At 38.4% G+C, this 27873-nt stretch overlaps 1 protein-coding gene across 1 annotated transcript in view; it reads left to right on the top strand.

Moving 5' to 3' along the window:
* The window catches only part of LOC118326997 (voltage-dependent T-type calcium channel subunit alpha-1I-like), a 156525-nt gene that overhangs the window by 17586 nt on the left and 111066 nt on the right, over positions 1-27873 (top strand). The window contains exons 2-3 of the mRNA XM_035660162.1: positions 9697-9808; positions 15482-15615. Coding sequence (XP_035516055.1) covers positions 9697-9808; positions 15482-15615 — 246 coding nt within the window. The remainder of the gene's footprint in view (positions 1-9696; positions 9809-15481; positions 15616-27873) is intronic.

The following is a 27873-nucleotide window of genomic DNA, read 5'->3' as shown; positions in this document are numbered from 1 at the left end:
GCACACTGAGTATTTCCCTGCTACCTCCATTCCTCTTATCTCGCCATCACTGCTGAAAGACACCTGAGTTGGCAGCTTTTGGTAAACCAGTAGAACTTAATCTATCCCTTTCCACGCCTTCAGTCCTCCCTGTTGCTGCAGTTTATCTACCTCAGTCTATTTCCAGGAGGTGATGGACTGCTAAATTAACTCATAGCACACTGATAATGTCACCAAAACATGGATGGCAACCATGGGTCCCCCTTTTGTGTATGTGTGTGCGTGCAGTTTGGGGCCTGTAGTGTCAAATGAGTTGAATGATCTTAAGTGGCATCTTCTTATTGAAAAAGATCAATAACACCAAATTGTGGTCTACTTGGAGGCATGGCATCTGACTAAGACTTAAACAGTTAAAGGCTCTATATGCCTGCAACTTTCATAAAACCATTGTTAATAATGACACCAGTGGCTGTTAAGTGAACTACAGCCAGCATCCTGTTGCTCACGAGCTAGCATTATTCTGGACATAGGCCAATAGTGTCACGTAGGCTACACAAGACTGAATGCTGGAAAATAAATTACAATCATATTTACAATAACCTACCTTTAATGTATTGCACAGCAAAGTCACAGCCAGCTGGCCAGTCCTAGCTTATTTTAGACTATAGTTAGCTAGTTGGATGCCCCTGCCTCGCCTCGCTTTCCGTTAGTAGAGATCAATTGTTTGCTTTGTGACACTACATAATTTCTTGTTGCCTAAAATAAACAACATTTGTCATAACGCATACGTTATTATCACGGATCACGTTTGTTGGTGAATTAATTTTGCAAGCTTACGTTGGCCGACTAATATATCCACTCAGATAGTAACTATATGGTTGAATTGGCCAAAATGTATGTTATTCACAACACAAATGCACAGACACAAACCCAAATACACCATGCATACACAACAGAGGCTTCCTAGTATTTTTTTTTCAGCGCTGGTTGCCACAGCAACAGGGCAGAGCTTGTCTTAAGGAATCCTATGGCAGGTGTGCGCCGGCCATCTGGGAGAGAAATAGAGTGGGAGACGGGCAGAAAGAGAAGTCAGAGATTTGAGGAGGTGGAAAGTTGAGTAATTCTTGGGTTTTCTATGACTGAAACTTTCTAATTTGTTTCAACGGGCAGCCTTTTTGAGGATCTGCTATAGTTAGAAAAGCCAGTAAAACAGTTTGAGGTAACAAGAGGGCTCTATTGGAGTTCCTCGTCAATTCAAGGAACCACGTTCACGAATCCAGAATCATTAAGTGACAGAATACTCACCACCTGTATGACTACTGGCCTGTAGCTGAACTCTGACCTCCCAAATGAGAAATGCTACGCCCTTCACCACTGTATCTGTTAAAATTAAGATGGAACTTCCCACAAACCATAAGAAAATGATAGTATTACCGGAACTTAAAGGCCAATTGAGCATTCTGACATTAATTTGAAAGGTCCAGTGTGTAACATTTAGGATGATTGGCAGTTTTCATTAGTGTATAATCAGCTTAAAATAAGAACCATTGTGTTTTCATTATCTTAGAATGAGCTGGGGTTTTTTCTTCCATCTTCTTAGGGAGCGGGTCCATTTCTACCATGTTGAACTGCCATGTTCATACATGTTCGGACAAATCAAACACTGCCTCCATTTAGGGCATTTCACTTTTTGCAAGTTTCATAACCACCATAGTTTCTTCTACACGCTTGGCAGGCAAATATTCATTTGGTAGCATTCTGCAACTTCACTGCAGGATACCACTAAATCCTACACACAGGTCCTTTAAATTAGCAAGAATAATAATAATATAATAATAAAATGTGTAGAGGCTGAGGGAGGCTTGAGACTGACTTGCCTTTATGTGTTTGTGAGAGAGTCAAACTGATCGCTCTGTTATTTTACTCCAGACCCTCATCTTCTGTCTCTTCTGAAACCTTTTCAACTTGCACAGACAGGACTCCACTTGAATGTATTCTGCCTCGAGCGAGCCTGTGTCATGTCGATGTATGCTATAACACTGCCTCTGAATTTGCTTTGCATTCAGTCTGAGCCTTACTGTGGTTCCAGAGCTCTGAATCTCCACTCACAACTCTGATTTGTTCAGTGATTCAAATAGGTCTGGTGTCTTGTGGTGTAGGGGAGGCAGTTCACTGTAGCTCACAGTCAGCATTAGCCAGACTAAGTAGAGACTGCCAATCTTGTGAGTGATGGGCTCAACTGTTAAAAGTAATTACACTAATTGTTAATAGTAATTACACTAATGTTGCAGAGTTAATGTGTTAATGATTCATAGTTTAAAAGCTTCATATCACACCTTGAAACAAAAATCTGTTTCAAACTAATTAAGAGTGAAGTCTGAAAGTCAGAAATGACTGTTTGGCAGCGGGCTGATGAGCAATGGGAGATTCATAGAACAAGTAATAGCTTATTTTGTTACTGTCATCCCGACAATTATCCACATAACCTTTACCAGTGTTTTTGAGTGTGTCTGTGTGTGTGTGTATGTTTGTGCACTCTTTTGACCTGACAGCTTAGGGAAAAGAGGAGCTGACATGAGACGCTGTGAAGCATTACCGTGTGATATCCCATGACATTTACTGCTGTCCAACACACACACACACACACTTACACACTCCATCTTCCCTTTATCCAGTCAGCTGTACTGGATCGAAGAACCCCTGATGGAAAATTCCAGGAAAGAAAAAAGACCTGCCAGCCTTTCTTAACATTATATACAGTGATGGAGGAGAAGATAGATGGAGGAAGAGGAGGCGTGTTAGGGAGAAAGTGAGCAACTTAAAAATAGATTGCAATGTGAGTTGAGATGAATGTGTAAAGAAAGAACAAAAAAACAAAAAAAGGAAGACAAAAGCAGTAAATATTGTGAGAATAAATGGCTGTGATGTTGAATCTGCTGAGAGCAGCACAGTAAATGACAGCCAGTCTAAACTTTTGCTTTTAAAACAAAGTAAATAAAGTACAGTTTCATGCTCAGTAAGCAATCCAGTGGGGACATCTTTCCCTTTGAACACAAGGAAAAAAAAGAAAAACATGGGAAAAATGAAAAAATCCCCACGGTTATACCATTTTACGGGTGGTTTGTACCACTTCAAACATACTTAAAAACAGTTTGAACTAGGTTTTTGTTGCTTTTAATTAATTTAAGGTAATAGTTCACCATTTTGAGAAATACTGTACACTTAAAATATGTATTTATTTCTGCATATCAATTACTGTAAATATGTCAGAATTCACCAAGAGGGTAGTTTCTATCTGTAGTTCCTGGCCAGGTATTAAAGTTGGCAGCCTTAAGTCAAAACAAGTTTAAAACAATAATCATGATGGGTATTCCCATGATAGGTAATGTTAATTACAATAAAAACTTCATTTCTGTGAATGAGATAAGAAATTTTCTTTATGATTGTTTATTAAGTAGGAGTGGTTAGCCTAGCTTAGCTTAAGGTTAGAGATTTGTATAATGCACTACACAGTGTATCTTGTTTTTTAACCTGTACAAAAGGAATGTAAAAAAAGGCAATTTGTTGTGATTTGAGGGTGAATTACGTGTTGGACCTACTCTATTTATTGATAAAGAAAAGTTTAGCCATCTGCTATATAGCATCTTGAGTTATAGCCCGATTTGCCACATGTGGTTGGTGAGCACAGGTTTTGGTTTTGTCTGTTAAAAGGCAGCTCCACAGATTTTACAAAGTATTTTTATAGGTCTTGGGAAGTATGGCATTTGTTTAAAAAGTATTTTGTGGCTAAACAGAAAGCTGATAAATTGCCTCAAGCGATGTCACTTAAATAAGACTACAAGTTTGAAAATAAAATAAAAAGTCTTGGGATATGGAGTTAAAAGAAGTGAGCTTTCCAGACCTTTGTAGCCCACTCCTCACATCTGCTTGAGGCTGGAAATGACACGCAGACTAGCATTTCACCAGAGTCTCCAACCAAACTGTGGGTGGGCAAAGTTTTGACAAGCAGGAAGATAGCAAGGAATAAAAAAGACTGGTTCTGAAGAGCTGATTTTTTAGCCTTTCTTAAAACTGTCAATTGTGAATCCAACAGTGTTACTGGAGTGCAATGCTAAATCTGTGGAGTGGTCTATTAACAGGTCCGATGGTACCAAACCTGGACACGCTTCTGTCACAACAAGACATCCAGTCACTGTTCCTGGCTGTTATTCACCAGAAAATAGTCCCAGTTTGCAACTCTCACAGCTAGCTTTACTCCCCTACTTCTCCCCTACTTTTAGTCTTCATGTTGTAACACATTACAGTGGCACATCAGAATGGTTTCAATCTCCTTTTATCACACATGGAAATAAAGCCAATGAGCGAATTTGAGTTACTTGAACTAAGAATTTAAAACCAGCCTAAATCCATCCTGCACTGAACAACCAGACTATTTAAAAAAAAAGAAAGCATCAGTTTGTTTAACTCTCTCCTTCACATTCATACAGCCTTACACATTCACGCCTGACACAGCTGCGGTCAACTTGTATGTCAAGTGCGTTTCTCAATAGTTGCTGAAGGAATGTAAAAAAAGCTACATATTTTGATCTGCTTTTGAAACTCCACACCATTTGAGGCTCTGCAGTTTCTCTTTAAAGTTTTGTTTATTTATCCTTGGCTGATCATCATATTTTATTATTGCAATGTTTCTATCTTAAATCACAAATAAAGTTCCTCCTGTATCATTAGCAGTGGTAAAAACACTTACGCAGCCAGTGATGCCTCATGACATGATATGGTCTCACTTAAGGAAACCAAAAGCCCCAAACCAAAATAACTCCACCCCCCCTTCTATCTTCATCTTTCTGTATCTTGCTATCCTTCTCCCCTCTCTATGTGACTATTTGCTTCATTTGATAGTCGATTGGTTGCCTTGGAAACCGGAGGTCGTTTGCCTCCTGCGTGTCTCTTTGGATACAATAAAAACAAGAGAGGGAAGACGAGAGAGAGAAAAGGCAGAGAGACACCGAGAAAGGGTTAGAAAGAGTGACTCCATGCAGTGAGGTATTAAGAATTCATTTAGCCCCCGCTGCCACACACTTTCAGCCTCCCAGCTCTGTCACACTGATGCTTTGGGCACATCCAGATCTTTTGGGTAATGGTCTCCAGTGCCACATAATTTTATCTGGCCTTTTAAAGTCTTTCATTTGTTTCCTGCCAGCTGTATGATGTAAATGAGTCTGCTCCTGGAGCTTTGGATCAAACTCTGCTGTACCTTTACTCTGCAGGCGTGGACCCTGGGTCGCCAGGGAAGTCAGAGCAAGCCAGAATGATTGTAGCATGTTTAAGGGCTGAAATGAGTTGTTTTTATCAGTTTGTCAATTGTCAGAAGATTATGTAACAGTTGTTCAGCAATTTATTAATCGTTGCCTATAACTGTAAATTAAATAACTTTGGGGTTTGGTCGAGCAAAATAAGCAATTTTTTACAATTGTTTGACATTTAATAAACCTGATTAAGATGAAAAATAATTTGTAGATCAATTGATAATGATAATACGTTTTATTTGTGGCCATAAAATGTTTGCCTCCCTGAACAATCAACATCAAAGTGTCTTTAAGTATGGCACTTGCCAGCAAACTTTGACAAAAGAGACACCGGTTCAATGAGGGGAGACTGGATTTTTCAATGAACAAATTTATTTAATTGACATGGGATGAACTAGAGGTGAATGGGGTGGAGGAGGATTGCAACGAGAAAGCAGCCGAGAGGAGAACAGATTTATAGTTTGACTGCAGCAACATGATTGGCCGGAGGAGATTGTGGCTGATTGGTTGTGAACTGAAAGAGCAAATGCCCATAGACATCTGGTTAGAAAGGAGAGTGAGAGAATTGTGAATGAACAAGAAGGTCTTCCTTCTTGAACTTACGGTGAGGTTCATTTCGATTACATATAGTGCAAGTAATTATGTTAAATGTTACTCATGTAAAATCTTTAAAATCTGCCCTGCTCTCAGATTTTCAATGAAATAGCTTTTTTTTTAGGGTTTTTTTGCCCTAACATTGCTTAAATGCTCTTTTAGAGTCTTATCATCTTTCCAACTACAAAAATCTGTTAGGTAAACCCCTAAATACTATACTTTTCACGCCAAAATGCATCAAAAAAGCTATCAGAAAGCCCTATCAGTCAAACTGTACTTCCAACTTTTTTAATAGAGTTGCTCAGTGGCCCACATTGAAATACTGTAGGTGTTCCCGGCAGCTTCCAGTAATGAGTGACAGCCGCTGCATGAATGTGAAGCAGAGCGAGCTGAAAAACAGCAACCTACTTTGCAATCAGTCCCTGGTAAAAAAAACAAAAAAAAGGTTATAAAATTCCAGAGGTGAAACAGTTCTATAAAACAATTCTTGAGTTAATGTTCTTCGAACACCCTGTCTGTAATAGAGCTTTGAGCTTTGAATTCCACCTTATTCTTATCCAGTCACAATGTTGATGTGCAGTATGTGTGCATGTGTCTGTGATGGAGAAAAAAAGGTGCAGAGCCTCCTCCAAGGCACCTACACTAATTGACTCATTTTTCAGAAGTGCAGAGAGAGACAGACAGACACTTGCACATTGTTAAAGGCAGCTCATGTATAGGCAGCGTGCATGAGAAGCTAAAGTGAAGAGCTGGGCAACTCACAGAGGCTGTTTTTAAAGAATGCATTTGGCAGTGGAAATAACCCTGAGATAATCCTCATAGCATTTGCCCAAAGGCTGTCATCATTACTTAGGCTGGGGAAATAAGAAAGTGCTGACCTGCAGTTTTATTCAATCATGCTATTCACATTAAAGTGTGTATCTGCCGGGAAAGACTGCGCTTTCCCAGTGGTATGTTCACAGGCGCTGCTGGAGGGTCTCACCACAAGCTCAGTGACACTTGCAGATGATATCTCTGTCCTCATTAGGAAGGGCTAGCTAGAATAGCTGAAGTGGCAAAAGTGTGTATGTGTGTAGTACGTGCCTGCCTGTGGAATGAATACATAATTTGAATATTTGTATCATTTATGAGTGAACCTAAAATTGATTTTATTATATATATTTTGATTTCCAAAATGTATATCGACCCATATCGATGTCATATATAAAACCCTAAAACTAAGCCTCTGCATAGTAATATCTTAATAAGGTAATCAATGTACATAAAACATAAATGTAACTAAACAGTGTAATCAAACATACTTTAAATTCACAAATATCAGTATTTACTGCTGAGAGAAACAACCCTTTACCTGAGACGTTATAGTCTATTTAAGTATATTTTATCATATTCTATTAAGATCTGCCTCTGTTTTATGATCGGTTTTATTTTTGCTTTGCTCACAATAGGTATGGGTTACAGTAAGGGGGCAGTCTCAGCCGGTACACACAAAAGACCTGACCCTAAATTATTTCTGGTTGGTGACCCCAATTCTTTTTTTCCTCAAACGGCCACTATTTTTTCCAAATGCTTCTGTTTTTGTTTTGCAGTTACTGTTTCTCATTGAAACTCAATACTTGCTGCACAGATGTTTCCCAATGAAAACCTTCCACTGCCACAGCAATGCAATTCATATTTTCAGCCAGTTAGCATAGACAGTTTCATCAAATTTTTCATATTCTAAACTCACTATTATTCTGCTATTCTAACTAAATATCTAGAGGTACAAATTACTGAAGTCTGAAATGTTTTCGACACACTCCTTGTGATACTTCTGTGCATATGATTTCAAACTGTTCTACAGTCGTTGTGCCCAACCTGTAATGTAAATGAAAGATTGCAGTGTGCACACGTATATAGGTGTGTGTTTGTTTGTGTATGCATTTGTGTCACTGTTGTTGCTTGCATGTGCTCTCCACTGTGTATTTAATGAGCAGAACCTGCCAGTTACAGCTTTTATAAGCGATATTTAAAAGGTATAACCTCATTAAAAATGGATCCTACAGTGTATTAATCGCTGTGTGTGATGTCGGTTTGACAGTACAGTCTTGTGTAGTGGGATGAATGAGTTATTAAATGACAAATCGGGCCTCTTTACCTTGTATCACATGTCTACTTTACAGCTATTAGCCTGCGGGACATCAATATTAACCATGCTTCCCTGCAGTGCTGAATATTTCTCTTTAAATGATCTCCATCAGCTGACACACATTGATTTAATGTTTGATTTAACGCGAAACTTAATGCGCACAAGTGAGGGCGTGTGTGTGTGTGCGAGCGTGTGAATGTGCGCGAGCGTGTGGGTGGGTGAGTGTGAGAGTTTATGTTTTTGAACATGTTGGTTCGTTTGCACGTGCATAATCTGCGTATGTGTACTTTTCCGCTCCTGTGTGTGTTGATGAGTGGGTGTTTGTGTACATGTGTGCAAGGCTCTGTCTGTGTGTTTATGTGTATGCATGTGTTTTGCCCACTCACAGCCTATCTTTATCCATGCTGTGATATCTACTGTAGTCCATGTCTTTCTAGGAGGGTTCAGGCAGGGCCAAGAGAAAACATGTTGAGAATTTAATCTTTTCTGGAAATTCTGTCAAATCTGCAGTGTAGTTTGCTCGGAGAAAGGGTTCCCAATTTTTCTCTTTCTTATTTCTCGAAGCTGCTCCTGTCCTGTGTTGTATGCTGCTGGGGGAGAATTTCAGCATCCTGTGCTGTAGCCTAAGGGAGGGATTGGACCTCCTGGGCTATTACAGCACATCCTCCTTCAGACGCTTGTTAGCCAAGCAGAGCGCTCACTCCCTCAACACACAGAAAATGCATATTGAATCACTCCGTCACACTCTGCTGATTTGTTTCTGTTGTTTTTTTGTCTCTGGCATGCAGCTTGGTTTTGCATGTTCTGCTCGCTCCGTTAACCTTTCCCTTTAAACAAATGTTGTTCATGCCGTGTTACTCTCAAAACATTTGGCAGCACCACAGATATTGTCTGACATTTGTTCTGCTGCAAGTCTCTAGTCATTCTAAGTAGTCAAAAAAAAAATGGGACCAGTAGGGTTTCAGTGCCTTGCTCAAGGACACGATGACAGTAGTTCAATTCCGTGAAATGTACAGAGCATTTATTAGAGCTTGTTTAGCTTTATCATGTGTATTTCTTTGGAGGTGTATGTGTGTGTGTGTCGGGGGAGTAATACAGTTAACTGGGAATTTGTTACTTTAATATTGTACACATCGTAAACATCACATCATATTTTCAATTTCTACTGCAAACAATACATTCTCTGTTATAACTGCAAGGCCTGCACTTTAACAGCAACATTCAGACAGTAGTGATCTAAGAAGAATCATGGCAGGTCTTAAAAGTCAAAGCCACACTCTAAAACTTTGACATTTTGTGACTGGATTGGACCCTGGAGGGTTCACCTTTCATTGCAATAGTTTTGTTGCAATTTGTTACAATATTGATGACTTTGAAGGCCTTTTGGAATCAATGGAATCAATTAGAGCACTGGTAAGGAAGGGGCCTGTAGGAGTTATTTGAGCCTGTGGACTAACAACAGAAGATGAACTGTGGAGTGTCACATTTAGACCATATGCAGCTTTTTACAGATACTTAACTTAAAAAAAAAAGTCAAACCACAGTCAAACCCACATCTGTTTGTCACTGATTATGAATTCATGTATTTGAAAATTCTTAATTGAAAGCCATTTGTTGTCTGTCCTGTCAGATTGTGCCCAGTTGTGTGTCACTCTATGACTTGTTCTCCTTAACAGTCTACGTTTCTACGTGGTTCGAACGTGTGAGTATTATGGTGATCTTGTTGAACTGCGTGACCCTGGGAATGTACCAGCCCTGTGAGAACATCGACTGCTCCTCAGACCGATGCCAAATACTACAGGTACACACAAACACACACATACAAGCACACACAAACACATTGTGATCATACTGTTGCTATTGTTGCCTCCCACAAAATGTTGCAGTAGGCAAATCTGTTCACATTTTTGAAAAATAATCTCAAATCTGGTGACTATATGACACTAATGCCATATAGAGATGGCAGTATCAGTATGTATGTGAAATATCTCTGAATTTACTAATCCCCTGACTTTCTCTTTCTCTGAACCTTAGCATTTTAACATAGCTGTTGTCAGCTCACCATGCTAACATTAGCATTTACTTGTGTACTTTACTTTAGTATTGTGCCACTGCGGCTACGACACGCCTGATCTTATTTATCATTTGTCTTGTCTCTCAGTCCCTGCTGTTTAAGGTGCAAGGTAGAGATGCAAAAATGTAAGGGACTGAAAAAACATACATTTTGGGAAATTAGATATCTTGCCCTCAGCTGTGACATCTCAGTTAATAATGATAGCTACACAGTTGGATCTCTTCTGCGAGAGCTTGAAACTGTTCCGTAGTGTCTTATTACTCTCAAGTTTTTAAGTAATGCAATGTTCTGTTTAATCTGTTTGAAGAGGAACATTTACCACAGATAACACCATTATTTTTTACTGATATTTATGGCAACACCACCCTCTGGCTAATAATTTATTTTCTTCACCACAAGTGCTAAGGATCCAAACCAAACTTTGGACCCTAACTTTTTATATATTTTACATCTTCAGAGAGCTGCTAGTGTGGCTGAAGACTCTGTTTTTGCTTCTCTAAAGCACTTTGTAACCATTGTTTTTAACAGTGCTCTATAAATAAAATGTACTTAGTTTCACAGGATCATGTATATTTGATCATTGCTCTATGTATTCATGCTGTGCAAAAGCACTTACAAACATGTGTTAACAAATCTGCACACATGCACACTTATACTCTATATGCCATTCATATTTTATATACAACCCCCAAAAAGGGAGACACAGTAAATTCACATTCACATACAGCAGTGTACAACAACGTGTCGGAACAAATAGAGAGCAAAGAGTATGCTTCGAGGAAGTGTGTACATGTATCCATTTATTCCTACATTCTCATGTTGACACGTAAAGAACACACTAATTCACATGCACACACACCCTTGTTCTCTTCCTCTCTGTTTTCCTTCCTGTCAATTCTCCCATGCTGGGGCCTGTAACTCCTCGCAGTAGTGACTCACTGCTAGCATGTGGTCTTTATGGTGCAGCGAGCATGACTTTCTCACGTACGGCACCTCAACAGCTTTCCCCGTCATCTGGCAAGACACAGAATCCCTTCTCACTTATGTCAAAGGTGGCCCAAGTGGGTGTAACATCTGTGCGCGAGCGTGTGCACGTATGTCTTCAGTCTGTCGGTGTGAAGCGCTTGTTGAATCACCCCGGCGTCCTGTTTTTTTCACATTCTCACATGAACACACACAAGGCACCACACTCATCATACAACAGCCAACACACACAGTAGATTGATTTGGCTCCCTGGGGGAGGTGGCTGGTGAGTTGGACCTAATAGAATTTCTCCTCCAAGTATCTATAGACCCTATTCAATATCAGCATGGATTTAGTGGGCTACAGTGCCACAGTCAATACACTCCTCTCAGAAAAGCCGTTGTTCAATACCATGATTTCAATGGTGCCTCACAAGCACAATCTATAAGCTCTAACAAACGTCGACTTAAAGACCTCTGGGGGCTTAGCTAGTTATTTAGTCAACTAGCATCCACTCGTAAATGGATGGATGAGTGGATAAATTAATTAATTTTTGCATCTTAGTTTGTGCTGCTAGAGTCGAAAGGAACAAAACTTTGGGGGCTTGGGACCAGTTCTAATGCCTCTTGGATGTGTGTTGAAACATCTTCAAGACCAAACAGAAATCTAATTTGCATTTGACTTCCTTCTGGCCATGCTATGACCTGAATTGGTGAGAAACTTCATAGACATCATAAGTTATTGTGTATAGACGACAGTGTTTTCATCTCACTGAATAGGAAATGTAAGAGAATCAATAATAAGCCCTCATAAAGAGAACTGCATGCAAATAATGTCCCTCATCACAAATTAAAAGTACAAACGAGTGCTTGAGCATGGACGCAAAAGTACCAAGACTGATACACTTGTGTCCTGAAGTGTCTTTTATAACAGCGGCATTCTTTGACCTGATAACTTGCTAAATTAGATTGAAAAAATACCTTGAGGATGTGAACGGTTTTGAACCTTCAGAGCTCAATGATTTTGAGTTTTTTTTATGCAACCGTGTTTTGCTATTTTAATATATAGATTTGTGACACCATTTTGTAGTAATGTGCAGTTTAGGGCTAATAAAACATCCAATGGTATGGTTTCCCTTCCTTCTAGTCCCCTTTCAAATACTACCTTAGAAAGGTAAAACGCCTTAACAATGTCATAAAGGCATTACTGAAATAGTATTATGCATTTTGAATAGGCTTCATAGCCCCACAGAACAGTATTCCATTATACTGTCCCATAGGTATCTTTTTCCACTAGCAACCTTTTCAGATTTAATCCATTAGATAGAGTTCTGACATTTTGTTTAAATAATGTATTCAATCACTGTGCTACTTTTGCTATACAGCTTCCATGTGTGTCTTGCCCTATAATGTAGGACATATCCAAAAAAAACAGCCAACACACTATGAATGATGAGTTTGCTATCCTTAATTTATCCTACAAGACAGACCAACATTTGAACCTCACTGGGCTTCCTCAAGTCAAAACATTAACAAGTTCATTTAACATAAAAAGAATTGGAAAAGAGACAGCATTGTATCAACTTTTATGCAGATAATTGTTACCCAATACCTGCAAATAAATTATGGATATTTATGTGCTTCTTGATTGCCCGGTCAATTTACTTTGCCAATTAGAGCCTGACTGATATGGACACATTAGCCAATATTGACAAATATATCCCTCTGGCTTATGTGTCCTTTGAGAAGTAAAAAAATAAATTTGCAGTACAAAAATGCCATAGGATAGGACAATTGATTTAAGTTAATAAATGTAATTAAACATTTTAAGCCAGGCTAGCTGCATTAGTATACTTTATAATGCTAAACATTAGAAAGTTAGTGTTTGTCATTGTTATTCATCTCAAAGCACTAACATGGCTTTATTAATCAATATAATTAGTATTGTTAATTTATGTGATGTAAATATTATGGCCCAAATATCATTTCCAGTATCAGCTTTAAAAATATAAATTAAGCTATACTTATACTTACACAATAAAATATATACTTATATACTTACATATACACATGTACACAAAAGCCAACCAAAGTATGAATAGACTGAAAAGCTAAGAACAAAAAAGAATAGAGACTGATAAAAGGTGAGTGTCAAAAAAAGCAGAGATGGATAACAACACAAGATTAGAGACAAAGAGACGTAAAAGAAAAAGAGACAAGACGACTGGCAGAAAAAGCAAAATAGAGTGAGAGGTGTAAGAAAGAGAGCAGTGGAAATGTCAGCGGAGCAATGTTTTTGACATTTGGTGGAGTTTTGCTCTCCCTTGGTTCAGCGAACTTTACAAAAGGTACCACCTCGTCCATCTTTCCGGTTTGACAAAGGTCAAAGTGGCAAACTCTGGCCCGTTCTTTCACATTAGTAGGCCAGTCTGGCAACTCGATGCTCCTTCAAGACTGCTGAGTAGGATGCTTCTTTTCAAAGCCGAGATTGTGACAAAACAAAGATTCACATCAATGGTTCAGCTTCAAATCATGTTGCCTACAGTACTTCCCTTCCGAAAATCAAATTACTGGCAACGCCAAGCGCGTCAGTTCATCTCTAATCCCCCTGTATACACAGAAAAGAACACCAGCTAATCTAGGCTTTTTGCTCACAACAGCAATAACACGCATTAGCAAGCTGAGATCTTTGATTTATTTAGATTTTTTTTCTCTCTTCTTTTAATTAGATGCTTGATTAAAGCCGCATGTGAGGTGGGGGGATGTCGACGTGGGGCTTATCTCTGATTACTGCTCAAACAAATTATTTTCCATTACCCCACCGTTTAGGGCAAACTGCTCAACTGGGGAGAAGGGGGAGGGGAATGAGGTAAGGAAGGAGGAGAAAATTTGAGTTTAGTAGAGAGACAGAGGTTAGGAGAGAGAGGTGGAGATATAAAATTGTCAAGGAAAGCGGAGAAAGAAAATCAAACAAAGCAGAGAGCAGAGCAATAGAGGTAAGAGATTGGCAGGGAGGTGTGGAAGGATGACGACTGAGAGAAGCCAGGGAGGGAGACAGTGCTAGGAATGAAGGGGAGGTAAGAGGAGGTGTTACTGAAATCGGTCTTGGGTCAGTGTTTCTTTTATAAGAATCCTGGTGTCTCATAGGATCACAGTTTACCTTTACTACAACTTCAATTTGTGCTGGAAAAACTTCAGGGTATCACCCATCTCATCCCCAAGGTGCCATTTGGTTGATGTCTTGGAGACTGAGCTAAAGTCGGGCTGAATCCAACATCTTCACCACCTGGACATGCTGCTTTGACCCTTGCTTTTCATGGAGTGCTTGTTGTCTTTACTTACTGTATTTTCTAAATTAATTTGTCAAGTGTTTGGTCTGTAAAATGCTGAAAATGGAGAAAGAATCGAGAAATATGTGTAGTTGCTGTCTTCAGATTGCCAGTTTAAGCCGACCAACAGTCCAAAACATATACATATATATATATATATATATATATATATACAGTTTAGTGTATATATATGACAAATAAAAGCACAAAATGGTCACTTTGACTTGAGTTCACTTTGAGAAGCTGGAATACTTGAATGTTTGTTATGTTTACTTGATAATAAACAAAAAATCAAAATAAACAACTATTAATCAATTGCCAATTTTGAGCAATCTTATAAACACAATCTAATGAGTTCTGCACTTTAAACAGACTCTCTTGTAGTCAAAAGTCTGCAGGAAGTGCACTTGAGGCTCTTTAGAAATTTCATCAAACCAATTTGGACAGCCCCTCTCACTCCAATCTTCACAGGTATGAGATGATCTAGTGCGCATATCTTGGCATTGGGCCTAAATGCTCATTTGATAAAGATGAGTCAGGCAAACAACATTTCCTCCATCCTACCTTATGTTGTTGACAGCATGCAGGATAGACCCATTGACTTCAAGTTTTGATCCCAGCCACATAGCACCAGGTGCTGTTTTTCCATTTGCTGCTGTCATAGTCCATTTATTTCAAGGTGTTCAAGATTTGTGTCCTAAGATTTTTTTATTTTTTTATTTATTTTATTTAAATATTTTTATCATATGTACTATACCACTTTCTGCTAAATCACACAATGTCTTCTTGTGCCCTCTCGTCATAGGGTGTGCATGCTAATGAGTTGTGACCTTATCCTTCATCATTTCCCTTTCTCAGACTTAGACAATTTCGATAGTATTTAGAGGCCAATAGATTATGCAGTAATTACAGTAAAGACAAAAGCAAAGATTAAAGAAAAAAAGTCTGAAAAGTAATAGTAGAGGTTTTTTTTAGTTTTTGTTATGACCCTTAGATCCAGCTCGCAACCTCGTGTGGAGTCTCAACCTCCAGGTTCTGATGAATGTCATTCTGTTCCTTTTCTTTTCTTGACACCTTGTCTCTTCGTCCCCTTGTGTCTTTTTGTCAGGCTTTTGATGCATTCATCTACATCTTCTTCGCTCTGGAGATGGTTATAAAGATGCTCGCCCTGGGAATCTTTGGTCGACGCTGTTACCTCGGGGACACATGGAACCGACTGGATTTCTTTATTGTCATGGCAGGGTGAGGACCTCCTGTTCCCTTTATTTTATCCCTTTTGTATGTCAGGGCATTCACATGAGTGTGAAAAGAGTAAGGTTTTGTTCCAAACACACATCTTACAGAGCTTAGTAATTTACAGCACACAATGAAAACAATTCATGGTACAGCATAATGGGCCGACACCTTATTTATAAAACTTGTATGTTGGATTAAATTGGAATAGAAGCTTATTCATTCACAGTAATGTGTTTTTCAAAGCATTTTTGAATTTGTTAAAAGTTCAAATGTTTAATTATGATTTATAATGTGTCTATTTAAAGGCCAGGCTCCAAATCTCATTTTTCGGCTCGGCTTTCTTCGTCTTCCCGACAGTTCATGATCCATTGCGCTACCATGCATGGCCAATCATGTCGGCGTTAAATATGTAACATGACATTAAATATTAACATGTTGATAGTCACTGGCTTTCACCTGGGACATGGCTGACAATAACACAACCATAATGTAATTCAGCTGAGCTAATCACCGCGATGTAATTTAATGAATGAGCTGAAATTACCCTGTCATAATTTTTGCACATGGTCATACTGTTACTGCTGACTTAATGAATATGAGTCAAAACCTTTGGCTGATGAAATAAAATCACTTAAATTGACTATGAAACAGAGAGACCCATAAAGAGTAACATTCCTTACTTATACCAGAAATGTGTATGTAGCACTTTTTAAATGGGGTGTTCAAAATCTACTGAGCTTGACAATATGCAGAGTGTAAAATAAATGATAGGCTATCAGAGGAAAAAGCATGACTTGTGACCCTAACATTAAGCCCATATTGTTTCAATTTGTTTAAAGCAATGTGATTTCTATGTGATTTTGTACATTCATCTCCTACATTGTAGCTCATACAGTCTCTATCTTACCGCCTGGTTCAAAGCGTGTATTATGGCCACCTGTTGCTGTCTGTTTTGATGGTGGTGCATTACTTTAGTGGTTTCAGTTTCCTTTATTGGCAGTGTTTGGTTTGGTTTGTTTCCCCTGTTTGGGCTACTAAGACATGAGGCAGTTCAAAACAGAAAGTGACTTGCATGCGTCTGTAATTAAAACGGGCTCATTCTGAGGTAACTTTTTTTCTTATTTTCAGATTATGACACTAATGAACATAACTCCTGGATATTATGTTTCATTTCTGCCAATAGATCTTCCTCAATGTTACACTCTGGGCCTTTAAGGAATTAAGAGCTCTGTATTCTCACAAGCACCAAGACCGTACTGGTAGGCTTTCAGTTTAACTAGCAATTTAACTAGATAGTAAAAAAACAGAGTTGGTGACAGGATAAGGAACACAACAGAAAAAGCTCCGGCAAAAAGCAGACATTTCCAAAGCTGGGGTACCACATTATCTCTTGGCACATAAGAATTAAAGTAATTAACATGATTTGATGACTCAAAACAATCATGCTTTATCCTATCATTTTTATGTTCTCGAGTTTTTTACAAGACGATAAGCATGCAGAGTAGAACCCCCCCATGATCAGTAAACAGATCCCCACCAAGACGTCAACCAGGTTGTCTGGGGATGCTGTGGAATTATCTAACATCTGTGTCTTCTGTTGGCTGAAGCTTTTTAAAGACACATTCTACATCATGTTGCAGACTTTCCAAACACCATACCTCAGTGTCTGTACGGTATTTAATGATAATTTAGAAATTTATATAATTTATAAATGTATATATAAACAAGCAGTGTACTAATTGCATGCTCCTCAGTTGTCCCAAACTGTATATTGTATCAAAGACAGAATACCTGTTGAATTGTGTACAAAAAATAATTTACTAGTTGAATGATAGTGCTGTTATGACAGTACAGTATTACCCACTTTTATGAATGTCTTAAGGGTACTCTAGAGATTTAGTATTACACCTCCATAGTTTCAAGTTGGGGGACTCAAAAGAGATTGCTTCAAAAAACAGAATGCTTTAAGATGTAGGTAAGAAGGGGCAGAGATATCCTACATTTGTGCCCCTAGTATGGCTGAATCTCCAGAAGTGTTCGGTCCTACATTTCCAATAATAAAAACTCAATAGCATATATATTTTTTAGATCTCCTTGCCTTAAAAAGGGCCAGATCTTTTAAACTCCACTCCTCAGGTTCTCTGGCTGCGCTCAGTTTCTACCCCATTTGTAAAGAGGAAAAGGGTGGGAAAATCTACTTGCAATGATATGATTATCAGCTTATAATCAATCGTATTCCCGCTCCTAAGTGTTAGAGACATTACAGTGCGATAATGTGTTTACATGCGGCGCAGAGCTGTTGACTCAAGTTAGCATGAGTGGCATGTTTCATTTTGGTTGCACCCTTTTTGCCCAAACCGAGACAAACCTGATTGCTTATTTGGTGATTTTCTGACTTGAAAAAGCTCCTTCAGAGCCATAGAAGACATTATACAGCTGTTTTCACAGGCTGAGAAGAACTCCCCATGACTAGTAAAACTGTTTTCATGTGTAAAATCAGTGGAGTTTGTAATAAAGCAGCTGCGTGATATTGCAGCTAATGAGCTAATTGTTGTTTAATGTGTGTAAACAGTGGATTCAAATACGCCTGTATCTTTGGTTTTGGTTATGGATGGCTCAGGGTTATACTGTATAGAAATCCAGATGTCACTCCACATGTATGTGGTTAGACTTTATTGTGACAAGCATCTCAAAATGCTAACGGAGAGATGATTGTCAAACAAAACGAAAAAAAATCTATCTACTCTAACTGCGAATGCTCCTCCTCTAACTGCCTGTTGTTGCCAAAACAGACCTGAATGGAAAAAGCACAGGACAAAGCACACCATAACCCACACTACATGATATAAGCACATCTCCTTTCTCCTCTGAAATGTTCTTCTCCCCCAATGCCCTCTGCAACATTTCAAATCTCGATGAGAACATGAAAGTAGTATGTTAATTTTTAATTAATATTCAAATGATTGTTTTAATTATTGAGTAAATGTTTGTATTTAAGATTTATATATTTCTGCTACATCTTTCTTTAAATAATTAAGCTTTACCTTTCTATTCCCCCCTGTAGTTTTTCACCATTTTTAACTTAACTTGCATTTTTCTGTCTTACACATTTCCCCTTCCTCTGCCTTTTCGTTTCCATTCTCTTCATCCCTCTCTTCTTATTTCTTCCTCAAGGGAAGGTGAACATTTTTCATTCACTTTTACTGCCCTGGTTTCTTTAGATTTTCCGTAAATTTCAACAGTCACCAGCACATTCTTCGAGCCCCTAGGCTAGAGAAGATACTGCTGCCTCCACCTTGCTTTCTCACAATGTTTTATCTGGTCCTTTTCCCCCGACTCTGATCCCACAGTTTTTGCTCATATGTCTTTCCTCGCCCTCCCTCTCCTCGTCTTTCCTTCAGTCACCATCCCTTAAGCGGCAGGCACAGAGATCTGTCGACTCGTCTCTGTGCGCCAAACCCCAATGCTCGACGCTTGCGTTCCAGAGAGATACCACCACCACCACCAATTACTCCCCAGTCTTACATTCACCACATGCAGCGCGTGAAGCTGCAAGGAGGGGGGCGTGATAAAACGTTGCACCCCTGGGAACTAGTGTGCTGCAAACACAAACAGTAGGCGAGCTGCAGGAAAGGGATTAGGAGCAGCATGAGTTCCACACCAGGCCCTGCTTAGCTTGCCTGTTCAGCTAAACCAGACCCCTGCACACAGTTAGATTGTATGGAGCAGTGTGCGAGCATGATGTTTGAAGGCAGGTGTCCAACATTAAACCAAAAGCTTGCTTTTTGAGCAAATCCCTCAGGCACAACCTCCCACGGATTTGTTAGGCATTTTTAATTTTAACAAACAAAACTCCAGCTGATAGCTTCACATGTTGCACTCTTGTGCATTATGACTCAAATCAACATTTGTGTGTCACCGGTTTAGGTGATTTTGCGTTAGCCAGATGGTTTTTATAATAAGCAACATGTGCTCGATTGTGTTTTCAAGGTGATTTTAACATAGAGCGGGTTATATATATAACCATTAAAAAACAACTGAGTCTAGCTGAATACATAAAGACAAGTATTAAGTATTAACCAGGTGTCTTTTGGTAACCCGCCAAAAAAAAAATATATATATAGTACATTCAAATATATTTAGGTATTCTCTTTCTTTTATATATTCTTAACATCATGTCAAATTTAAATATAGTCTTCTTGTGTGTAAAAAATGTGAAGGGTAGACATATGAATGTCAAAAAATATGTATAAAACTGGTATGATCTCCAACTTCACTCCCTCATGGGTTCATGCTGGTGTCCAGGGTCCAGCCTAGCATATTACAGAACAAAAGAAAAGCCTGCACTCTGACATATTACCATAAAAGAGTCTCTTCAGATGCAAAGAGGGGTCCATTCCTTGTAGGCCATGGAGTCAAGAGTGCAAACCTCTCCACATTGTTAATGTGTAAAAGACAACATGTTGTAAGACCCTCTGGGAGTTGAAGGACAAGATGTGTGCTTTGCAAGCTGATGAGGATTGAATGTGTGTGTGCACTTGCATGCACTGTTGAATTAAAAGATCTTTTTTTCTTTAGCACATACTTCACATGCATTATACAAATGGTGCATAACCTAGTGAAACCTTGGAAGCTACTGTGATCTTTTTCATATTGAACAACTAACCACAGTGAATACATTTCCTTATTCATAATTTTTTTCTCTGAGGTATTTTACAGCTGAGATAATCATGGCAGTTCTGTTATGCACAACAAAACCAGCGCCATAGGATATCTGTCTCTCCATGTTCACATCTTCTGTGTGGTGATTATATATACAGCTGCTCTTGGCTCTTGGTCGCCATAATACCATTATTTCTAATGAGTGACGCTGATCCTAATTTGTTGAAGCTCTGCACCACTGTGTTTGCCTGCAGCAGAGTGGACAGGGAAGAATAGAAAGAAAAGGACACTAAACCACAAGAAGGCACTAGAGTCATAGGACTGTGTCTTTTCTGCCATTAGTCTGTATCTGTTGGCACCTACCATTGCTCAGAATTAGGGCCGCTACCTTGTCTGCATGAGGAGATTGGAGGTTTAGTTGTAGAAACATTTTTGGATGTGAAACTGCACTGGAAGATTGGCATAGATCAACTTCTGTGTCAATAGTTCAAGAACCAGTTTTTATACACAAAGTTAACTGGCAATCACAAATGAACAGATTCTCATCAAAACATATAGTAAATTAAATGCGTGAATTAAAATGACTCATGAATGACCAATGATCGTAACATTTAAAAAGGATCTATTGGCAGAAATTAAATATTATATGCATAACTATATTTTTATTAGTGTATAATCACCTAAAAATAAAAATCGTTGTGTTTTTGTTACCTTAGAATGAAGGTCGCCAAGGAGAACCGCCATGTTTCAATAGTATCCCAGAACGAAGAAACTAAAACACTGGCTCTAGATAGGGCTGTTTGTGTTTGTAGCGTGTTTCATGACCACCATAGTTTTTCCTTTGTGCTTGAAAGGGAAGGGTGAAGCAAAGGAGTTAGATGCCGCTAGATGCCACTTAATCCTTCACGCTAGAAAGGGAGCAAGTGACTATCTTAGCTATAAATCTCTAGTATTACTTGTTCATGCTTTTAAAGGTCAGATTCAGCAAGTTGCTAATCTAGACTTAGCTGTTTTGCTGTTTTTGTCATTTAGAAAACACAGCTACAAGTTTCACAGTAGCCTCCTCCTCTCTGAGCACTTTCCCACTTTAACTGGCCTTTAGTCTCCAACCCTCCTTCGCAAAAACATTTTGTTCATCTGAACAACCAATTTTTACCCTCTTACTCTTAGTTTTTTTTTCCCACAATGCAACTCTGCTTCAGAAATGTTTGTATAACTGAAACTAGAATCTGCCCCCTCATGGTCTTCATTCTTTGTGTCTATGTGAGTGCAAATGTGTGCCTACTGTATATTTAAACGTGTGTGTGTGTGTGTGTGTGTGTGTGTGTATCCCTTTGTGATAGTCTGTCATCTGGGGTAGTGTCGGAGAGGCTATCTGTGAGTGCAGGCCCAGCTTTACACCTCCTCTCCCAGGATCCATTCATTCTCTCAGCTCCTCCTCTCTCCCTTCACGCCCTCTATCTGTCTCCAACACTCAGCAGAGGAGGAGGTAAAGACACACTGATGTGTTGAGAGAGCATGAATGAAAAATACTAGCAATATAACGGAGAAAGGAAGGGACATCAAAGCATATTAATGGAGAAATGTCAAGGCTCATAAATTTACACATTTTGCGCTCTAAATGCATTCTTATCAAACCTATTGTAAGAATGACAACCAGGACTATGTCCTCTGTTGCTCAGGGCATTACCCATCTTAGCAGAAGCACCACTGTTCAATGTGCAGTCTGAACCAGCCAATTGCTTGCTGCTATTGCCACTATTGTTACAGCCATAGATGCTGGTTGTGTGATTGGCTTCTGATGGGCGATGCAGCGCAGAAGCTACTGAAAGATTTACCACAGTGGCAAATTATCCTGTGTTCCACACATATTTTATTCTTTTTAGGTTACAGAAGGTGCTTTTTTTATCATTAGGTGAGACTTACAGTTGTAGACTGTTTCAAATTAGTTGGTCCCAGGAAGGATTTATCAGTTTTTACAGCCACCTTAAATCTTATTACTAAATGTTATTACTACTACTAATGTTATGTTTTTAAATAATAATAATAAACTATTGCACTACTGCAAAATATTGTTGCTATGGAATAGAGCAACACCTTTTATGTTTTCTGCTGCAAGAGGATAGTGTTCACTGCAGTTTAAAGTAAATTGGGTCCTCTCATGCTTTAGACAACACAGGGAATTGAACTACTGGTTATTATCACCCCTCAGTCAGTCCCAGGTAATGATAGCATATTTTAAAAACATTCAAAATAAAAATAGTCAGATTCTTTTTTTAGATTAGACAATAGTAAACCAAAAGCACTGTTGAAATGTAAATTTATACAATTCTTGAATACTAGGGTAAAGATAATAGGTAGCATTTATCTCATGTCAGTGGCACTCAAAATTAGGACTACAAACAGCTGTTGCTACTTCTTTAGTGACTGGCTTTGTATTTGGTTTTAGTTTTAGGATTTACTTGTTTTTCAGTCTCTGTCATTTGCAATTTCCAGGAATTCTAAAAGTAAAGCATACAATGTTGTCTCCCTAATGTTGGTTTAATAGTTTCTGAAAAGTCCCACATTTCTCAAAATTGATCTGGTGAATCTGGTTTGCTAATATTTAAATGTAAGCATAGCACAACAAACAGTTGGAATGATGAAAGAGTCCCTTTGTTCGTAAGAATACATTTTTATACAGTTGCTGTCATTGTGTCTGAATTTATTTTAGATTTTCTTTATTTTTAAATCTGTGCCATTGGTTTATATACAAAATGGTTTGTTATACAGATTTATCAGGGAAGTCATTGCTGAAAACTCAACTAATTAGATCGATGTACCATTAATAACCAGCCATATATTGTAGTCAAACTCTTACTAAAGCCAGTTGGAAGAAGAGGGGAAACATATTTTTCATTGAAAAGGGCCTTCCTCTTCTTTGAATGAAGAAATGCTCTGCAGTTCTGATATAACTGATGGTAGCATCTTCTTTAACCGCTTTAGCGAACTAACAATCACCTAGTGCTAAACTACACTTGTAGCTCATGCCATAGCTGCAAGTACTTTCTCACAAGATGATGATCTGGTGCCATTGTGGTTGGACACAAGTACATAGCTTGAAGCCTGACAAGATGGATTCTTGCATTATCTTGTTATTTCGGAATCTTGTGACTACAGCTGCCTCGCAAGGTTAATCTGTTTCTCTCTCTTCTGGTATTGTTTTCATGTTATACTGATATGTGTACGTGTGCTTACATTTGTGTACTATAAGTGCAGTTCTTCATATATCAAACATATGCTCTCAGTATATATCTTAACTATTTCCCCATTATATTTTGAGCTGCCAAACTTTGCACTGGTAAGGAGAACAGATGGGAGACCATAATTGATTCTGATCTGCGTTGGCAAAACTATATTTATATATCAAATGTTCTCCTTCTGCTTTGACAGAAATAAGTGTTGTCTGCTTTCATAGGTGTCTGAAATATTGGATGGCAGGTTCTTGAAGTTAAAAATAAGGTGATCACACCAATGTGTCATCTGCAAATCTGATTAATTTGAAACACATCCTATTTGACTTAGAGTATATAATTAAAAGACAATTGGGAATGATATAGATTTATTTAATAGAAAACAGCTTAAAATCTTACAATTTACAAAAAATTCATTTTTTTTTATTTTATCTATCATCTAGCATTTTTGACTATGCATGTGCAGACCGAATTCTGAGTTGTTCATTTTTGTTTTGAGTTTCAAAGTAATTAACACATGTAAAACCAATTCCTAATCAAGTGTTTTTCTTATATTTGTTTGGATTGATCAAGATGTGATCTAACTGCCTAAGGGGGACTAATGTGCAGTCTGACTGTGGCATTGAACTGTAGCGGTGTTTAAGCGTTTGTTTCCTCCAGTGTTGACCTTCACTTGCTGTCTTTACTTTGGTGGCGTCGTTTCTAATTTGATATTAGAAAACAATAAAAATGAATTATACAGTTGTGCGCCAGTGTGGCTACTAATATAATAGAGGTGAATTCCCTTGGTAGATAAAATAGTTTGCATCTGATTGTACCGTGAATGACTCACATTGACAAAACCTTTGAGTCATTACACCGATTTTTGATTCACATAGCATATGCTGCAACCTCATTGTTTTTCGTAAATCTACAATCCTGTCAGCTCTAAAGAAAAATAACCTACTGCTGTAGTGCTGAATCAGGCACTCTATCATCTAGTCATTACTCAGTAAAACAGAACAGTGTTCAACCCCATTAAGGACGATTGCCAGCAAACCCTTTATGGACAACAGACCATTTAATGCCCTGCCCTGAGTATTTTGTCAATGTCTCATCACATCCCTGATCCCCTTGTTCTTTTGGGTGTTCACTAACAGATGTATGTAATTAATTGTTTTTATAATGTTAGCTTCCAGAGGGTCAAAAGCTCCTCTGTCATCTGCAGAGAGTAGCATCTGGTATAGGCGCCAATTTATGTTTTTGTCCGTGGGTGTGCAAATTAAGTAAATACTACTAAGGTGATAATTGTCACAAAATCACTTTTATTGCACTTGCTTTTGTAATTACTGTAATTTCTGACTACTGTCGTCTGTCGAATGTAACGCTATGCAACACTGCGCGGCTACAAATTACCTACAACAGGCTACACCATACCAGCATACAGATTTCCTAGTAGATCAAAAAACCGACAAACCGTGCCGGTCTTACGAGCTGCAATCTTTTTCCCACTTTACCCCTTGTTGGTTTACATCTGGACGCAGGGAGAGGGGGGCTGCTGTGCTGTGGCTGTCTCCCAGAGCTGATCAATATTTGCACATTACACAGTTTGCATGTACTTAATTACGCATGATAGCAGATGATGAATGAGCAGCATTAAAAGTCCCAAATAGTACAAGTAGCGAGCTAGTAGCTGAAGAGCAGTTTATGTTACACAAATTAGATTTTGTAGTCCTTTTTGCAGTTCATATAATCCACTGGCAGAACAAAAGAAAAACACAAAAGCTGACAGAAAGCAAACAGAAAAGCACCAAAATGCCAAAGGATGACACCATCATGGATCAAATTCATATAGTGTCACATGTTCATAAAGCATGCTGCCGCAATATGGCTTGTTCTTTTAAGTGTGGCAAAAGTGTTAAATTGCTAATTACTGTACCACAAGTACAATGCATTAGGGGTTGGTGTGTGCACATGTATGTGTGTTTTTAAACTGCATACATATAGTCTAAAAGCAAGCACTAATTTGCACTGCAATGGATGATGCACATACAGTAAATTTAATGTTGTATTTGCTAAAGCTCAGTCTTTTTGCATGTATGTGTTTGGGTCCACATGTTGCCATATGCACATATTGTAATTACTTTAGCTGGAAGATGAGGCAGTAGGTTATTGAATTAATGATCCTGAATAGTTTTTGACACTAAGCATATAGTAAATGAAGCCTGGGAATCAGTCAGGAATCATATAGCACCAACTGTCTAAACAGATGTGTGTGCTTTCGTGGCTGATTACGTAAAGTATCATATAACTAATATCGACTATACATATGTACTAGTAATTTCTTGTTTGGTTACTTTTTTCCAGATCAGTCAAGCAGTTTGGTCAATACTGTGACTTTTTCAGTTCAGGCCAGTTTCGGTAGAGGCTGCCCATTTCTTGTAGTGAAACAAGCTTTCATATGGTAATTACTTTTACCAGTAAAAATAATCCTGGCATGGTGTAATAAAGATAAATAAAGCTGTCATGAACTAGATGTGAGTAGTAAAATATATTTGTATAAAAATGATGTACATTGCTACTTACAGGTTGTCCACCTCAGTGCTTAACATTCCCCTAATGTATATTTAAATGCCCTCCGGGTGTTATACGTTCACTTTGATGATGGATGCACTTTAACTGAGTAGCATAAGTAGTACCCAGACACAGTCAGAGCTTCAATTAAGAATATAGGTCACTGACGATTTTAAGCGTCATATATAGCTGCCTATAAAAAAATTACAAAATGTACTTCAAGTGAGATAAAATAGAAATACAAATTACATGATCTCTACATTGCTTTCTGTCTGATAATGTGGCTAAGCTTTGCTAAAATTTTCTCCTACTAAGAATTTGGGTTTGGTAGATGTGTTTTGCCTAGCATAGCACAAACACTGGAAGCGGGGGGAACATACTATATATAGTGGCTGCCATTTGTACAAGCATATCAACTTGTCAATGAGGGCTGGACAGACATTTTGTGATATGTTATGATAATGGAAAGCACTGTGGAGATATTGTGCATAATATGCAAATTGACATCATCTATGATTCTACTTTTCAAGCAAGCTATAGCTACTTACTGTACAAAATACACTGGGCACCTTTAATTAAGTTTGGTTAGCCATTTTCCCGTGTTGCTTTTGTTTGTCCTAATTAGGGCTAAACTCATCCCTGCTGTACTGAATGAACAGAGAAGTTCATTGCGTCATTTAACTTTCAGTAAGAACACATTGGATTATTCCTTTAGACCCGGTTCAGCCATGTTATTTTGATTTTGATACAAAATAGTATGTAAAAAGTCAGAGGTTTAAATATGACGTGCGTAGAGTCTAACAGGAAGAGATGTGGGAAGGGAGATGGGTAATGTGACCAACCAGCTTCAACAGACTGCTGGCTTTCGTCTTTGACAAGATATTCACGTCAATGCATAACACACACACACAGAAACACACACAAAGACACACACACAGGGACATGTGTATGAGCATCTGTACCCAGCTGGAGGTGTAACAGTAGCTCATTAAAGCTCTGACACCAGACAACACAATGTAAGAATGGAAAATAATACACAGCGAGAGAAAGCACACACACACACACACAACTAAACTGAGAGGGAGGAAATAAAGAGGAAGAAGATGTAAAAGAAAAAAGATATAGAATTTAAGCAACAAAGAAAGATAAGTAAGAGGAAGTTTGTGAAAAAAGTTGGTAAAGTAGTAAGGATAAAAGAGGAGGGGAGGAGAGTTAAGGTAAAGAGGGAAATGAGTACTTACAGGGCTGCTTTAAATGAGTGTGTGTCTCATGTGCTCACTTGTCTGTGTGTGTGTGTGTGGCCCTCTATCTTCTCTGACTTGCAAACCTCTTCTGGGACACAAGATCTACTGCATCCATTAATCTCATTTTAATAATTAATGCCATCTTCTCCAGAGGGAGCTTGGCCTGGACTGTTGGCATAAAATGAGACATTTAGTGCTCTCTGGTAATTGCCATATTAGTGTATTTTCGCCTGTTAGGGCGGTGTACAGGCAGCAGAATTGGCAAATTTACAATATCTATTTAGCTGCATTATTTTGCTTTCCAAGGCCATCCACGGCTTGGATCACCAATTAGATAGCTTTTTGGTAATGTTGAACCTAATGTGACTCAAAAAAAACAAGATGGACTTTTGCTGTTAATGCTGGCGGACTGTAATGTGTGTGTATGGGAGTGTTGCAAATGACAGCATGTCTTATGTAGCAGATAAACAACTATGAGAAAAAATAAACTAGTTGTAATAGCTACTGATTTTTCACGATTCACCATCATTAGCAACTTCATGTTAAGTTAGTCTCCTTCTCTTGCTTACTAA

The sequence above is a fragment of the Morone saxatilis genome, unplaced genomic scaffold (genome assembly GCF_004916995.1).
Source record: "Morone saxatilis isolate NCDOM2014 unplaced genomic scaffold, NCSU_SB_2.0 Contig17, whole genome shotgun sequence".
Taxonomy (NCBI): Eukaryota; Metazoa; Chordata; class Actinopteri; family Moronidae; genus Morone; species Morone saxatilis.
Note: the sequence above shows the minus strand (reverse complement) of the source record. Positions and strands in the feature narration are given on the sequence as shown.